Raw genomic sequence first — 18,314 nt, 5'->3', positions numbered from 1 at the left:
TCCTATGTACATGACATATACTTGTATATCAGATAATAAATCTATTTCTGATCATTAACATTGTTGCCTAAAATTTATAAGAGATTTAAAGCTACCCTTTGATTTTTGTCAGTGCTGTTTATCTACATAGACCTATGGTTATGGTTATAGTTATCTTACACCATGGATTCTGAAATGTACTTTAAAAGTTAAAACTGAATTATTATAAGGATATCTTATTTTAATGCTAATTATTACTCTGTGTGTGTGTGTGTGTGTGTGTGTGTGTTTCAGGTAATGGGGATTGAACACAAGGGTGCTTAACTACTGAGCCACATTCCCAGCCCTTTTTTTATATTTTATTTAGAGACTGTGCCTTGCTAAGTTACTGAGGCTGGCTTTAAACTCACTATCCTCCTGCCTCAACCTCCTAAGCCATTGAGATTATAGGCATGTGCCACAGCGCCCAGCCCTTTTCGTTTTTTATTTTGAGTCAGGGTCTCTGTAAGTTGCTTAGGACCTTGCTAAATTGCTGAGATTGGCCTCAAATGTGTAATCCTCTGGCCTCAGTCTCCAGAGTCCCTGGAATTATAGATGTGCACCACCACACCTGGCATTACTGGCTTCTTCGTATATTAGATGTATTCATGTTCTGCAAGTATACAACAAGCCTTTTAAAATATAAAGCTTAGGAGAACACTTTACCAAGCAGGTGTTCTCCAAACTAAAATTGTTTACAGTAATAGCCTCTTTCAGATTTATATAAAAATAACAAATTTCGTTAGGAATCTATGTAATTTTAATGTTTTGTAATTAAATAAAGGTTAACTGTTGTCAATAATTACAAATAAAATTTTTTGTTACTCTTTATACTGGGATGGGAATTTAAATATATTTTTGGAAAGATAATAAAGAGCCTGATTTGTTTAAAGATTGACAATGTGAAATATAGAAACATTTTACTGCATTTTCCACAAAAAAGAGTTAGGAGCTCTCTTAGCTTTTCTGTTTGATTCATGTTTCAAATGTAATGAGATATTGTGTTAGCTGATATTCAAATAGATTCACAAAACAATATATAAAAATTTGGTTTTCTTATGCTCCTAATTAGCATTATAGCTTAAAAAGGGCAAAGGTCAGCTTCAAAAATAAAACACTTAACTAAGCTTTGGCAAAAGGCCAGCCAGCCTTATCTGAGATAAGGCTCTGTCTCTCACCCTACTGCTTGTTAGAATGGCTCCCAACTAGACTAGAATTAAGCTTATTTAAGATTATGTTCAAAAGACAATTTTTTGTTGTGAAGATTACTGTGATCTCACAATAGAAAGAAATATAATACAAAACTAAATAAAAGCTTGAGTAAATTTTAAAAGGTATTTAGAGGTTGTAAAAATTTTTTAAAACAACAAACACTTGTAGATTTTATGTGATTGAGTTGACAAATTTATGTTTTTTTTGTAGAGAGTAAATGGGTATCGAAGATACATTAATGTTGTTATAAATACTGTGTTTCTTGGTTCAAAGCTATTACACAAACTGAATGTATTTTTGCCCTTGTTAATTTCATTTTGTATTTTCCTTACAAAATTTTATAACTCTTACCTGTTAAGTGTTTTGCAGAAATACTACTTCTAACAGAATGATCAGCTTTAATTTACGATAAGTCATCGCCTGCAGGACAAATAGGTGATGATGCTGACTCCCAATATTATTTCTGACTCTCAGTTAAATGGAAGGGATAACTGTGAAATTATAGACATTAAAATTAAAACCCATTACTCCCACTTCAAGACTGGTGAAATGGGCCAGGTGGATGTTTAAAACCAAGCTGTGGTGATCAAAGCCATGATAGTAAAAGGGCTAAAGCAAAGCAGTCAATATCTTGCCCTCTAAGGTCAGCCAGGACTCAGGGAATGATGGAATCCCTCTGGGGGCCTACAACTTTAGTGAATCACCTAACCTCCTAATTGGGGGAAGCATGAGGACCCTAAAGAACAGGAAGCCAACCAGTGTACATTCTGCAGAGGAGGATCATTGGAGAGGGAAGTGACCCCGATGCTTCCAAAGGAATCCATGTGTGGTCAGCAAGAACCTGTCCTGTCCTAGTAGATGGCATAACTGGTAGAGGAAAAGTTAAAGGAGCCAAGAGACTTCATGCAAAATCACAAAAGTAATCCCTGAGAAGTCCCAACTGACTTTAACAGTAGAAAGGAAAAAGGTTGACTTTTGACCAACCTTGGAGTCACCCACTTGATCTTGAACGCCTAGCAGGAAAGTATAACCAAAGCATAGTCACACGTGAACACTTTTTGGTACCAGGGATTGAACTCAGGGGCACTCAACCACTGAGTCACACACCCCAATCCTATTTTGTATTTTATTTAGAGGCAGAGTCTCACTGAGTTGCTTAGCACCTTGCTGTTGCTGAGACTGGCTTTGAACTCTCAATCCTTCTGCCTCAGCCTCCCAAGCTGCTGGGATTACAGGCGTGGGCCACCATGCCTGGCTACAATGTTCCTTTTAATGTAACTGGAGATGTACAATTGTCTCAGCTCTACCAAGTCAGTTTGAGCCTGATCTCACAGACCTACAAATCTTCTTAACCTCTTACATAGGTGGACTTGATCTGTAATTTTTTCCTGTTATGATTATCTAACCCCAACATTTATATTGGTCTAAAAGACATAGTGGGCAAGCCAGGTGTGGTGTGTGGTAGTGCATGCCTGTAATCCCAGTGGCTTGGGAGGCTGGCTTTGAATGCCTGCCTCAGCCACTTAGGACTTAAGCAACTCGGAAAGACCCTTTCTCTAAATACAATATTAAAAAGGGCTGGGGATGTGGCTCAGTGGTTAAGTGCCCTGGGTTCAATTTCTGGTACCAAAAAAATTGTCTTTGGCTAAGGTTGTAACTTAGTGGTACAGAACTTGCCCATCATATGCAAAGCTCTCCTGTCAATCTACAGCACTGAAAAAATTTTTTTTTTGTTTTGGGTTATTGTATGATCTTGGCATTTTCATGTAAATTTTAGAATCAGCTTGTCAATATCTTAAAAATCTCTATTGAAATTTGATTGGATAATGTTAAATTTTTGGTAGAATTTACCAGTGGAGATATTTGTACCTGGTGTTTTTTTTTTTTTAATAGAAATAATTTTTTGTTCTTGTTTTGTGCATTCAGAAGACCCAATTAAATACCAAGAGAGCCCTAAATGTCACAAATAAAGGGATCCCTCTACTAAACACAGAGGTAATGCTAATGAAAGTTATTTTACAAAAACCAGATAGTACTAGATATCTTAATTACAGCTGAAGTGTGGCCTCAGGTCAAACCAAAGGAGTTATTCCTGTGAGTAAAGGGAGGGACTGAGGGACTGAGGGACTGTCCTAGCAGCTGCTGAAGCCCCTTTTGCTTTGGGGAACTCTCGCCTTCCTTCCCTGAACTATATGTATTTCTCCATCTTCTCCATCTCCATCTCCATTTCTTCTCCATTTTTCCTTTGTTCATAAAAAGGAAACTGAAAGTTCTCAACACCTTGGCCATTTGCTTGATCCCTGTCCTATGCATGTATGCCTTGTCCAGTCACCTACCATCTGCCACTGTGGACCTCTGGACTGCTCTAATGTTGAATGCCCTTAACTGTTCATGCCCCAGCTGATAGAGAACAAGGACTTTGGGTTACTTCCCCCAACTTTGTCCCCTTTCAGCAGGAGGGTGTTTGGAGATGTCATTGCCCAGTTTTCCATAGAAATGGAATGTAGAAATTGACAGTGGGGAAATGTAACAGTGGTCCACTTTATGCTTTGAATGTAGCCCTTGCTGCTCTGCCACTGTCACTTATTCTAAAAAATGGACGTGTTTCTTTCTCTGCCTCCTTCCCTGTTCCTCTCTAACCTCTCCCCCTCACTAAACTCAGGGGAAACAGTATTACGTTTCTTCCCAATCCTAGGCAGATTTCTCTCTCCTTGAGTACACACCCACCATAGGAACAAAGTAATCCAGACTTTGGGAATGGTACCAGAGGATTTCAGAAATGACTATCTCCCAAATTACCAAGAGAATTACAACTCTAACATAGAACATGAAGAATGTAGCTTTTGGATCACCTCTTTAAAAGCCCCTGTTCTTGCTGAGGGAAAGAATTACAGCCTTAGGGATAGAAATCCCCTGTGTTTCTCCTTTGCTAGCAAAACAATAAACTTTCTTTCTCCTTTTTCTCAAAAATAATAAATTCATTTCTGACAACTGTATTAATGTTTCTAAAGCCTTAAGTGATCACTCACAAATCAATTCCAGGTTGAACCCCAACTTAAGCTTTATTAAGTTAGCGTCTTTGCTAGGCATGGTGGCACATGCCTGTAATCCCAGTGACTCAAGAGCCTGAGGAAGGAGTCTCTCAAGTTCATGTCCAGCCTCAGTAATTTGAGAGATGCTGAGCAACTTAGCAAGACCCTAACTTAAAACAACAACAACGACAACAAAAACTGGAATGTATCTCAGTGTCTCAGTGTAAAGCACTCCTGGGTTCAGTCCCAGTTTGAATAAATAAGCAACAAATTAATTAATTACTATCTTCATCATTTTCAGGGACTGGCTAACAGGAAGAATTATTGAAGGCTTTTGTGCTAATAGCTTGCAAAATAATGTTTTGCTATCTTGTTTATTGTTGTCTTAGCATGTTTTCTGCCCTATGTACACCTCGTCTAGTGCCCACCAACTGTCACTATGAAATCTCTGGATCACCCAATGCTAAATCCCCTTAACTTTTCACGTTCCACCTGACAGAAAACAAGAACTTCAGTTCACTCCCCCTAACTTCACCCTCTCTCAGCAGGAAGCAGCCAGACTGAACTGATGTCCAATACCTTAAAACAATTTAGGTACCCAAGTTCTTGAGTGGGGAATATGTAAGAAACAGACATGAGCAGTGGGAACATGAGGTTAAGGGAATGATTCTATAAAATGGCCCACTGTGCCGACCCCCACGTGCTTTTGTTGATTAAGCTTACAACCCTGCATGGCTTAATAAATAGGATACTTTACATTCCTCAGCAAACAGTCTATTATCTCCAGGAGAAATGCAGGCCCCAATGGCCCTTTCCTGCTGATAAGAACGAAAATTGCCCTGAAGTGGGGTGGGAGGGTGCTTTTGTGATCTTTACTCAGACCACATTCCAAAATTTAGGAAGATATGGTAATTAGTAGCAAATCCCCCTAACTGTGAAATCTGTAAGAACAAGTTTCAACTAGAACAAGCCAGCATGGGCCAAAGTCCCCAGAGTTGCCTTGGATTTTTATTATGCCCAATGGGAACTTGGAAGTCTGATGCAATTCTGCTGTCAGTCAAAATTCAAGAGGCAGAGCTGGGGATGATTCTTTGGAAATTTCCAAGGAACCCCCAATAAAACTGGAAGGCATGAGGAGCACCCAGTACCTCTTCTCTCTGAGAGGACCCGCATGCTCCACCCTTGAGACTGTTGCCTTATTCACTTTTCCTATTCCTTCTAATAAACTCACGCCTGTGACTTTTGAGTGTCATGTCTGAAATCTTTCTGGTGTGATAGCAAGAATCAGTAAGAGAGAACCACCATGGCTGCCACGGCCCCACTGTGGGCCCTTGGTCTGTAGCAATACATTCCAGTGAACTTTTATATATGAATTACTTTTTTATATGGCTATTCAATTGTTCCAGCACCATTTGTTAAGATTATTTTTCCCAATTGAATTGTTGAACATAAATTGTGTATGTCCTCAATTATTTCTGAGTTATTAATTATTCTGTTCCAATGATTTGTACATTTATATCTTTCACTAATACCATACAATCATGGTAACTATGGTTTTATAATGAATCTTGACATCAGGTAATGGGCATTCTCCAACTTTTTTCTTCATTTTAAAAGTTGTCTTGGGCAGGATGTGGTGGTACACTCTTGTAATCCCAGTGACTCAGGAGGCTGAGGCGGGAGGATCACAGGTTCAAGAACAGCCTCAGCAACTCAGTGAGGCCAAAGCAATTTAGCAAGACCCTGTCTCAAAATAAAAAAAAATAAAAATAAAAAGGGCTAGTGACATGGCTCAGTGGTTACACACCCCTGGATTCAATCCCTGGAACAAAAAAAAAAAAATTGTCTTGGGCTGGAGTTGTAACTTAGTGATAGAGCACTTCCCTAGCATATGCAAAGCTCTTGGTTCAATCTACAGCATTGAAAAAAATTTGTTTTGGTTATTGTATGATCTTGGCATTTTCATGTTTTTAGAATCAGCTTGTCAATATCTTAAAAATCTCTATTGAGATTTGATTGGATAATGTTAAATTTAAGTAAAAATGATAATATCTCCTTCCTAAATGTTTGGTAGAATATACCAGTAGAGATATTTGTACATGGAGTTTTTTAAATATAAATGCTTTTTTGTTCTTGATCTGTTTTTTTTTTTTTTTTTCCTCCCTGTATCAGGGATTGAACACAGAGGCACACTACAACTGAGCTGTATCCCAAGCCCTTTTTATTTTTTATTTTGAGAAAGGGTCTTACTAAGTTGCTGAGGCTGGCCTTGAACTTGTGATCCTCCTGTCTCAGCCTCCTGAGTTGCTGGGATTACAGGCATGTGAATCTGTGCCCAACTTCATACGAATTCTTCACCCTATTTCCATTTATTTTGTCCAAGTTTAGTAGAACTGAAAGAAATTCAATTGACTTTATCAAGGTCCTTAGCAAAATAAAGATGAGAAACCCTGAGAATGAATCCTTTCTTTCTACTTCCAAATATTCCAAAGCCAAAGAAAGTGGCTTTATGTGAACAAATTTGGGAAGTTTTTTGTTATTATATTGTCAAATATTTTTTTTTTTTTTTTTTTTTGTCTTTTCTGTCTTTCCTTCCCTATTGGGACTCCTATTATGCTTGTATCCCACTAATTATTTCTCCTCCTCCTCCTCCTCCTCCTCTTCCTACTTTCATACTTGGTAAATTGTCAAGTCTCAAGTTTGCAACCTCGCAATCCTCTTGCCTCAGCCTCCTGAGTCACTGGGATTACAGCCAGGCATCACCATGCCTGGCAACTCTTCATTTTTCTTTTCCTTTTCCCTCTTTGTTCTTTAGACTAGATAGTTTTCTACCAATCCATCTTTAAGTTCATTGATTTTTATCTTCTTTCACTTCAAATCTGTTGTTAAGCCCCTCTAGCGAATTTTTCACTTCAGTTATTTATTGTACTTTTTAGCTTTAGAATCCCTCTCTGCCCACCCTCTTCCCATCCCCCCCTTTTTGTTTACCATCTAAACCATCTTTCATTGTTCATTTATGTGGCATTGAGTACATTCATGATGTTGTGCACCCAGCAACACTATCATTTTCAGAATTTTTTCATCATAACCAAAAACTCTACCTATTAAACAAAACTCCCAATTTTTCCTCCCTTCAGCTCCTGGTAATCCCTATTTTTTCTGTGTCTATGAATTTTCCTATTCTAGGTAACTTATATAACTGGATTCAGACAATAATTGTCCTTTTGTTTCTGGCTTATTTCACTTAACATAATATTTTCTTTCTTCCTTTTTTTTTTTTTTTTTGGTGTTGGAGATTGAACTCAGGGTTGCTTAACTACTGAGCCACATCCCCATATCCCCAGTTCTTATCATTTTAAATTTTGAGACAGGGTCTTGCTTTGTTGTTGAGGCTGGTCTTGTGATCCTCCTGCCTCCGCCTACTGAGTCCCTGAGATTACATATGTGTGCCACCATGCCTGGCTTAACATAATATATTTTCAAGGTCCACCCATTATAACATGAATCTGAATTTCATTTCTTCATTTCTTCTTCCTCTTCTCCTTCTCCTTCTTTTTCTCCTCCTCCTCCTCCTCCTCCTCTTTGAGGGAGGTCTAGGGATTGAACCCAGGACTTCACACATGATAAGTATATCTCATCTACCTCTTAGATATACTCCCAGTCTCTCCTTTGAGCTTTTTCTTCCAATACTGGGGATCCAACTCATTATCTCCCTCATGCTAGGCAAGTATTCTCCCACTGAGCTATATTCCCAGCCTTCCTTTGAGTCTTTAAACACAGTTTATTTTAATTCTGTAAACACGTTTTAAATAACTACTTGAAAGTCTTTGGTCAATGTGATATTTCTGATTATCCCCCTCCCTGCCCCTCCAAGTTTGGACTGGAGTCTGAAGACCCCAAATGTGGTTGTTGTTTTGCTTTTTGCTTATTAAATCTGCTTTCCCATTGGTGGCATCTAGTGTCTCTGCCCCTCTTTTTTTTTTTTTTTTCCAGTACCAGGGATTGAGCTCATGGGTGCTCTACATCCCCAGACTGTTTTTTTGTTTGTTTTTAATTTCACTAAACTGCCAAAGCCGGCCTCAAACTTGCAATTCTCCTTCCTCAGCTTCCCAGGTCACTGGATTACAGGCATTTGCCGCTGTGCCTGGCCTTATTTTTTTAAATCACCTATTTATTTTGAGATGGGGTAGCCAGTTGTGGGTGGTGCTACCTGTAGTAATCCCATTGACATGGGAGGCTGAGGTAGGAGGATCACAAATTCAAGGCCAGCCTCGACAACTTAGGGAGACTCCCAGTAGCTTAGTGAGACTGTCTCAAAATAAAAATGCAAAAAAGGACTTTTTGTTTTCCTTCACATTTCCATTCCTAGGAATACCCCTGTGTTGGTGTAGCATTATCGTCATCCAGTTATTGACAGAGGTTGTCACCCTAGAGCCAGTGAGAATTCTGTTCTCTGCCAACAAAGCTGCATGTGGGCAGGAGAGCACAAAAGTTCAGGCTGGGTTTTTTGTTTTTTGTTTTTTCTTCCTGTGTGTGTGTGTGTGTGTGTGTGTGTTGTTTGGTACTGGAGATTGAACCCAAGGGCACTTTACCATTGAGCTATATCCCAGTCATTTTTATTTATTTATTTTTTTGAGACAGGACCTCTCTAAGATGCTTGGGGCCTTGGGGCCTTGTGGTTTTTTTTTTTTTTTTTTTTTTTTCCTTCTCATTTGAGAGGCCGGGGATTCGAACCGCGGTCCTTGTGCATGCTAGGCGAGTGCTTTCCAAAAGGAGCTATTTCTTCAGCTCCACTTGGGGCCTTGTTAAATTGCTGAGGCTGGCCTTGAACCTGTAATCCTCCTGCCTCAACCTCCCAAGTCACTGGGATTACAGGTTTGTACAACACACCTGGTTAGTTTAGGCTATTATCATGTCTGCATGACTTAATTTCTACTGGGCCCTTAGGGGTCTCTTCTGTGTACACAGCCTCAGGGTCACTCAGCAGTGTGTGGTAGCTGGGCTTTCTCTGCTCTCTGTTGCAAATATACTCAGCCTTGCCGGAGAAGGTGTTTGCTTCAACAGCAAATACATCAAGTTGACTGAGCAAACCCACTGGCTCACCTCACTCTCGTCCCTGAGTTCATCATTTCTACTGACAATAGCACTGGGCATGGGTGTTGCCCACCTCTCCAGATCAAATGAGTCCCCTTCAGCAGTGAAGCTGCTGGTCCTCCAGGTCTGCTCTGCACCTAGTAAGGTGGGAAAAGGGAAAGATGGAGTGAGCCCAGGGGAGACACCCCAGGCTTTCTTTGCTTTTATTTAGAGTTGAGTGGTGATCAAGCATGTACACTTCTCAGATGGTTTTATGCCTTTGGTCCATTTTCAGAGTAATAAAATGGTTTTATCTATTTTGTCCAGCTTTATTTTTGTGTTTTTTATTTTTTTGGTACTAGGGATTGAACCCAGGAGCATTTTACTACTAAATTATATCCCCAGCCCTTTTAATTTTTTTTATTTCAAGACAGGGTCTCACCCAGTTGTTTAGGGCCTCATTAAGTTGCTGAGGCTGGCCTTGAACTTGTGATCCTCCTGCCTCAACCTCCTAAGTCACTGGAATTACAGGTGTGCGCCACCATACCTGGCAGGTGATATGAATTTTTCAGCTTCATTATACTCTTATGAGACCACTTTTGTATGTTCAGTTTATTGTTGTCCAAAAACATCATTATGCTGCACATGACTAGTTGCTTTTGCGGACAGGGTTTGCAGATTTCCTCACTCAACCATAAGTGGAAGTTTCCACTTTTAAATATTTTTGAGTTTTGTTCTGGGAAGCAGTTAGGTTACTTGGCTGAGGTGTCTGGGGAGTCTTAATGTCTTGGAATCAGTTTGATCCTTCTAGGGCTTGCTTTTAAACTTTGTTGGGCAGGATGCGATTTGCCTTTAGTCTAGGGTTTATTTGGCCCTGGTGTTAGTCAACTTTCAGTTACTGGGATGAAATAACTGAAATAATCAACTTAAAGGAAGAAAGGTTTATTTTGGCTCACCATTTCAGAAGTTTCAGTCCATGGTCTGAACTCCATTGTTTCTAGGCCTGTGGTGAAGCTACCATGGTAGAAGAGTATGGTGGAGTAAAGCAGCCCACCTCAATGCAGCTGGAAAGCAGAGGTCGGGGGACATGTGTTGAAGGGGCAAGGGACATGATATATCCTTCAGGGACACACCCCTAGTGACCTACTTCCCCCAACTAAGCCCCACATCCTAAAATTTTCATCACCTCTCAATGATGCTATCAAATTATGAATCCAGGCAGTGCACATCTATAATTCTAGTGATTTGAGAGTCTGAGGCAGAAGGATTGCAAGTTCCAGGTCAGCATCAGCGACTTAGTGAGAACTTGTCTTGAAATAAAAAAATAAAAAGTGTTGGGGATGTAGCTCAGTGGTAAGGCATCCCTAGGTTGAATGCCTAGTATCGCCACCAACAAAAAAATTATGAATTCATTAACGAACTAATCCACTGATGAGATGTGAACCCCCAGGTCCAATCACTTCCCAAAAGCCTCACCTTGGTCACTTAGGGACCAAGACTCCAACACATGAGCCTTTGGGGACAGTCCAGATTCACAATGAGGTGAACCCAAGTTCGGAGGCTCATCCCATGGAAAAACCAGTGTCTGAGCAAGAGGAGTGTTGAGAGAAGAAAGCTTTACTCAGAGGCCAAAGAATGGAAAAGAGGGAGCTTTGCTCACAAATCACCTTCTCAACTCCAGGAGGTTACCTGGGTGACAGAGGGACAGGCTAACAAAGGAGACGAATATTCATGTCTTTTGGGAATAGACAGAGATCTTCCAGGAACTCAGGAGCCACCTCTTTTCACTCCTCTCATGGTTTGGTGTTTCTGGTCATGGTGGCAGGCAGGTGTCTTCAACCTTAAGGGGACTGGGCAAGTCTAGGTCATGTTGACCCTCTATTAATAACTTTGGACTGAACTTTCTCAAATGATCAACATGTGTATATGCACAGCTGAGTCAAATCTGACACAAAGGTTAAGGCGACAGGGGACAGACACAACTTGAAGACAGAGGTGCCAAACGTTGTCATCCTTTTGAAGTCATCCATGGGACACCTGTAGGCTGGAGCAAAGAGGCAATGTTTTCAGCACAAGTGGCCTTGGGTCCTGGAGAGTAACCCAGGCAACCATTATCGTCATAACCCACAGGTCAGAGGTGTAACCTACACCTCTGAGGGAGGTGTAGATCTACACCTCAGAGGGAGAATAAGAATGTATTGCCCAGCTGGGTGACCTCCAAAATTAGTGATTTTTAAGTCAATTAAGAGCAAGTGAAGCTAGAGGGTTTATTTAGGTTTTGTTTGGTAATAAAATCATAAGTACTTAGCTTAGCTGATGTCTTGAAGGAGTCTGCTGTTCTTTCTCTCTCTCTTTCTCCCTAATAATTATTACTCTGCCCTGTGAATTCAGCCTGCCTCTGACTCCTGTTTCCTCCATTCAGGGAGAATAATGAACTCTGTTTGGTCCCTCTTCCAGTGCTACAGCCTGGGCGTGCTCTCCAGCACTATGCTGGCAGTCGAGGCTCACTCTATTTGTCCCTCTTCTCTCAGGACTCACTGTCCTGAGATGCTGGGTGTCCAGTGTCGGAAAGGCCTAGACTTGGTATGGCTTTTTCTTGTTTAACTAAGTAGCTATATCTGGCCCCTATATCTACATTCTGAAGTTATAAGAACATAACTTATATTATATTGGAATAATATGATATTGGAATTAATATTAAACTAATATGGGAACATAGTATTGGAATTTTATAGTTAGGTTGTTTGTTTGTTTGGTACTAAGGATTGAACCGAGAGGCACTTTACCACTGAGCCACATCCCCAGACTTTTTTCTTTTGTTTTAAGACAGTCTAGCTGAATTGCAAGATTAAAGGTGTGTGCCACCATGCTCAGTTAGGTTTTTTGATTACACTATGCTGTGCCCCAACCTAGCCTGACTTAAATGGGGTTTGGAGGGACTTTTGGTTTTACAGATGTCCCTGAAGTTCTCCATGGAGGTCAGCAGGGGGCGCCATTCTCTGTGTTCATTAGTACTTGCGCAGCGTGGGCTGAAGGCAGGTTTGGGGGACCAAGAAAGTAGAGGGAGCCTGGCATTCTACCTGGGATCCTCCTGCCACCAATTCATAAGGGATCCCCAATGGAGGAGGGGCAGTTGGCATCAACCTGGAGCCCACAGGAGCTTAGTATTCTGGGGAATGGGTTTTGATCTGATTGTACCTGAAACTGTCTTGGTGACTATAATAATGTTTATTAAGCACTAGTAATGTGCACTTAGACACTAAGCTAAGTTTTATATGTTTTTGTCCTCATGATAAGGGGGACAGTACTATTATTCAGTGTCCACCACTTCCAGCTGGAATGTGGGGCCTTCTGGGGATTTCCTGAAGGAGTCACTAAGGTGGGGGGGCGGTACCGGAAGTGTTGCTTGGGCCAGCAACTATTTACTAAGAGGTACAGAACTATTTCAGCACTTTAACGGCTGGAACCACTGTACTCGTGTGCGCCAAGTGAACCCGACTCCTGTGGGGATGTCACCGAGACACTGGACTTTGCGAGTTCTAGCATGGGTCTGACAGGGTGGAGAACTTGGCAGTTTGCCATCCTTCCCTAACAAGGGCCCGCAGGCCTGCATTTCCTTCTCTCACGATGACCCAGCAACCCTGTGCTCCAGTCACACTGAATTCCTTCCAGAAACTTCCTCCTCACAGGCTCTTTGTTTTCTCCAGGTCTTTGCTACAGTTCTTCCCTCTTCTTACTGCCTGGCCAACCTCAACTCTTCATCCTTCAAAAGCCGGTATAGGTATCTTTCCTCCAGGACCCCAGATTTGCACAGGGGCTCCCATTACCTGGCCTCATCGGTCCTTATGCTTCTCTGTGGCCCAGTGAGCTCTATGGGGGCGAGGAGCTCCGTGGAGGATACACAGCCCCAGCACTGAGTACCAGGCCCGGTACATAATAGATACAAGTATTTGTTACAAAGGGCTTAGAAAGGGATCCTGGGGTGGTATATGGCTTTGAGAGGGTGCCCTGGAACAGAGGCCAGGCCTGCTTGGAACTGTGCAGTCTCAACTGATAGATGACGGCCCAAAGAACCATGACAAATTGAGAACTGAAATGTAAGAGATCACATCAGACTTTTCCCTGTTCCAATCTGATTCAAATACTATGACTGCTGAATCCAGCCTGTTTTCCGTTTTTCCTTCCTTATCCCAGGCTCCAGCCCCAACACTACTGGCTCTTCTTCCTTCCATTCTTCCTTCCTTTCTTTTTCTTTTCCTGCTGGAATAGAACCCAGAGCTTCATACACGCTAGAACAGTGCTATGTCACTGGGCAATACCCTCAGTTCTTTGTATTTTCTTTTGAGACAAGAGCTTGCTAAATTGCTGAGGCTGACCTTAAACTTGAGATCCTCCTGCCTCAGCTTTTGAGTGGCTGGGATTATAGGCATGTGGCATCGTACCCAGCTAGAACGGTTGTTTTTGAACTTGGTTTTAGCAGCAAACACCTTTTTAAAGTCATTTTTATTTTTAATATTTTTATTCAAATAACATGGTGTAATATTTAAAAAGGAACATTTCCAGTTCCCTCCCCGAGGTTCACTTCTGTGTTTTTTTTGTTTGTTTGTTTTTGTTTTTGTTTTGTTATGTAGTGCTGGGAATTGAACCCAGGGCCTCACATTTGCTAGACAAGTGCTAGGCCACCAAGTCACACCCTTAGCCCTCCATATCTCACTTCTGTAGACAACTTCTCTAAACTTTTTTTTAGCTGTTTTAACTGGCATTTGATTTTTGATTCCATGTTTCTAATAATATACCTTTTTAAAAAATTCATCAGTTTTGGACATGATGTCTTCTTGTGTGTGTGGTACTAGGGATCAAATCCAGGGTCTTGCTGGGTGCGGTGGTGCATGTCTGTAACCCCAGCAGCTCTGGAGGCTGAGACAGGAGGATCGTGAGTTCAAAACCAGACTCAGCAACTTAGCAAGGCGCTTAGCAACTCAGTGAGACCCTGTCTCTAAATAAAAAATTAAAAAGGCTGGGGATGTGGCTTAGGGGTTAAGTGCTCCTGGGTTCAATCCCCGGTTTCCAAAAAAAAAAAAAAAAACAAACAAAAAAAGGCTGAAATAGGAAAAGAGAAAAATTAAACTTTGTGCCAGGCCTTGTCAGGAGCAGGATAATTTCACTGACATTTTCTGTTTAACTTTATAATAGTTCCGGAGAGGGCAGCACCATTACCTTCAACTTAGAGCTGGGACAAGGAAAGCAGTGATACCGATCTTGACATTTTTCCAGACTGGAGGAAGGTCTGCAAGGTGTAATGCCACACACGCCATCAACTGCACAGGAGCTGTGGCAGGTCCAAAATCATGTCTCTATTGCCTGAGATCAACCTCCCACTTTCATGGATATGCGGTGACAATGACTAGTACTTCTCCTGCATGGAGAATCTTGGTCTGGGTGTGCAACTCGGTGATAGAGCACTTGCCTAGCATGTGTGAGGCCCTGGGTTCCATCCCCAGCACTACAAAAATAATAAATAAATAGAATCTTGGGCTACTTATTCTCCAGCTCTTCTTAAAAACCCAGCCAAGTTACCAAAATAGACAGGTAGATCAATGATACAGAATAGAGGACAGGGACACAAACCCAAATAAATACAATTTTCTCATACTAGACAAAGGTGCCAAAAATATGCAGTGGAGAAAAGATAGCCTCTTCAACAAATGATGCTGGGAAAACTGGAAATCCATATGCAACAGAATGAAACTAAACCCATATCTCTCACCCTGCACAAAACTCAACTCACAATGGATCAAGGACCTTGAAATCAGACCAGAGACCCTGCATCTTATAGAAGAAAAAGTAGGTCCAAATCTTCACCTTGTTGGCTTAGGATCAGACTTCCTCAACAGGACTCCCATAGCACAAGAAATAAAAGCAAGAATCAATAACTGGGATAGATTCAAACTAAATAGCTTTCTCTCAGCAAAGGAAACTATCAGCAATGCGAAGAGAGAGCCTACAGAGTGGGAGAATATCTTTGCCTCTCATACTTCAGATAGAGCACTAATTTCCAGAATATATAAGGAACTCAAAAAACTCTACACCAAGAATACAAATAACCCAATCAACAAATGGGCTAAGGAAATGAACAGACACTTCACAGAAGAAGATGTACAAGCAATCAACAGATATATGAAAAAATGTTCAACATCTTTAGTAATAAGAGAAATGCAAATCAAGACTACACTAAGATTCCATCTCACCCCAATTAGAATGGAGATTATCAAGAATACAAGCAACAATAGGTTTTGGAGAGAATGTGGGGAAAAGGGTACACTCATATGTTGCTGGTGGGACTGCAAATTAGTGCAGCCACTCTGGAAAGCAGTGTGGAGATTCCTTAGAAAAAGTGGAATGGGGGCTGGGGAGATAGCTCAGTTGGTAGAGTGCTTGTCTTGTAAGCACAAGGCCTTGGGTTCAACCCCCAGCACCCCCAAAAAAAAAAAAGAAAAAAAAAAAAAAGAAAACTTGGAATGGACCTACCATTTGACCCAGCTATCCCACTCCTCGTCCTATACCCAAAGGACTTAAAATCAGCACACTACAGAGATACAGCCACATCAATGTTCATAGCGGCTCAATTCACAATAGCCAGACTATGGAACCAACCTACATGCCCTTCAATTGATGAATGTATAAAGAAACTGTGGTATATATATACAATGGAATATTACTCAGCTATAAAGAATAATAAAATTATGGCATTTGTAGGCAAATGGATGAAATTGGAGAATATCATGCTAAGTGAGATAAGCCAATCTCAAAAATCCAAAAGAGGAATGATCTCACTGATAAGCAGATGATGACACATAATGGGGGGTGGCAGGGGGACAAGAATGAAGGAAGGAGGGACTGTATAGAGGGAAAAGAGAGGTGGGAGGGGTGCGGGGGAAGGAAAAAATAACGGAATGAATCAAACATCATTACTCTATGTAAATATATGACTATGCAAATGGTATGCTGTTACTCCATGTACAAACTGAAACAACATGTATCCCATTTGTTTACAATAAAAATAAATAAATAAAAAAAAACCCAGCCAAGAAACCAACTTGAGTTTCTGGACTGCATGAACACTATTAAGTCTTCCAGATATTCTGAATTATAGCCTATGGGTCACATTAAACCAAAGAAGCCTATGGAGATTACTTAAATGGAATACAAAAAAGATCTGAACTAGGACTTGGTTTTGAATCCTGATTCTACTCCTTACCAGACTTGCGGCCTTGGGAAAGACAATTTCTCTGAGCTGCCATTGCCCTCTCTATAAACAGAAGAGTACCCTTTACTCACATTGATCCTCTTCTCTTGACTCATTCATTTTTTTTTTTTTTAAAAGACACATTTATTCAGCGTCATGATCAGACTATTTAGCAATCAACAGCATGGGTGCAAAAAAAAAAAAAAGAAAAAAGAAAAAAAAAAAAAAAGTCTACATTAAAACCCTTTGTTGGAATGCTTTACACTTTCCACAGAACAGAAACTAAAATAACCTGTTATACAACTAGTCACAAATACAGTCCTCGAGTTTTTTTTGCCCATACACATGAGTATTGTCTAAACCATGTCTTCTTTGTAGCAGCTAGGCCCTGCCACCACTGTGCTTGGCTCAGTTCACAAATCTGTTGTAACCTGTAGCTTCCCTGTCACTTCTCTGGCTCTCCTCTCCTGCTAAGCTTTGTTTCCTGGCAATATTAAAACCTTCTGCCACTGCCATAGCTACTACTGCTGCTGGAACCACCATAGCCACCTTGGTTTCGTGGTTTGGCAAAGTATTGGCCTCCACCACCGTAAGGTCCAGAGCTTCTGCCTCCAAAGTTTCCACCCTTCATGGGTCCAAAATTTGATGACTGATTGTTGTAATTGCCAAAATCATTGTAGCTTCCACCACCTCCAAATTTGCTTCCACTACCACCGCCAAAGCCGCCTCCGCCTCCTCCGTTGTTATGGCTGTTATAGCTGCCACTCCCACCATAGCCACTGCCCTGGTTTCCATAACCCTGTCCACCACTTCCATAGCCTCTGCTTCCTCCAGAGTAACCAGGGCCGCCTCCTCCATAACCACCATCATTACCAAATCCATTGTAGCTATCCCCGCTGCCACCATATCCACCACCACCATGGCTGCCACCAAAGCCACCACGACCACCACCAAAGTTTCCAGAACCACTTCGACCTCTTTGACTAGATGAAGCACTAGCCATCTCTTGCTTTGACAGGGCTTTCCTCACTTCACAGCTGTGGCCATTCACAGTATGGTATTTCTGAATGACAATCTTATCCACAGAGTCATGGTCGTCAAAAGTTACGAAAGCAAAGCCCCTCTTCTTTCCGCTGCCTCTGTCAGTCATGATTTCAATAACTTCAATTTTCCCATACTGTTCAAAATAATCTCGTAGATGATGTTCTTCAGTGTCTTCTTTAATGCCACCAACAAAGATCTTTTTCACAGTTAAGTGGGCCCCTGGTCTCTGAGAATCTCCTCTTGAGACAGCTCTCTTTGGTTCCACAACTCTTCCATCCACCTTGTGAGGTCTTGCATTCATGGCTGCATCCACTTCCTCCACAGTGGCATAAGTGACAAACCCAAAGCCCCTGGAGCGCTTGGTGTTTGGGTCTCTCATTACCACACAGTCCGTGAGTGTTCCCTATTGCTCAAAATGGCTTCTCAGACTCTCATCAGTTGTTTCAAAGCTCAGCCCTCCGATGAATAGCTTCCACAGCTGTTCGGGCTCTTTAGGGGACTCTGATTTAGACATGACGGCAGCAGGAACAGAGACTTCAACGATGCTTTCTCGGCGGCGTCCACGGGCAGAAAGGCGACTCATTCATTTTCAAAGTGAGCTCACCCAGTCCCAGAATCATGACTTTATAAATACCTCCCAAATGTTTATGTCTCCCAAATTTTGATCTTCACTGTAGACTTCTTTTATC

The 18,314-nt window shown here is 41.3% G+C and overlaps 1 protein-coding gene and 1 pseudogene across 2 annotated transcripts in view; one reads left to right on the top strand and one right to left on the bottom strand.

Moving 5' to 3' along the window:
• CD2BP2 (CD2 cytoplasmic tail binding protein 2) overlaps window positions 1-14,900 on the top strand; it is a 29,914-nt gene extending 15,014 nt beyond the window's left edge. The window contains exon 7 of the mRNA XM_079120819.1: window positions 14,529-14,900. Within this exon, the coding sequence (XP_078976945.1) occupies window positions 14,529-14,861 (333 nt within the window). The 3' untranslated portion in view covers window positions 14,862-14,900. The remainder of the gene's footprint in view (window positions 1-14,528) is intronic.
• Window positions 14,901-16,790: 1,890 nt separating this feature from the next.
• Window positions 16,791-18,193, bottom strand: LOC306649473 (heterogeneous nuclear ribonucleoprotein A1-like; annotated as a pseudogene). The gene has a single exon. The product of its transcript is annotated as a heterogeneous nuclear ribonucleoprotein A1-like (transcript).
• Between the last annotated feature and the right edge of the window lie 121 nt (window positions 18,194-18,314).

The sequence above is a fragment of the Sciurus vulgaris genome (genome assembly GCF_902686455.1).
Source record: "Sciurus vulgaris genome assembly, chromosome: 18".
NCBI lineage: Eukaryota > Metazoa > Chordata > Mammalia > Rodentia > Sciuridae > Sciurus > Sciurus vulgaris.
The sequence above is the reverse complement of the archived record's forward strand: the minus strand, read 5'-3'. Positions and strand labels throughout refer to the sequence as shown.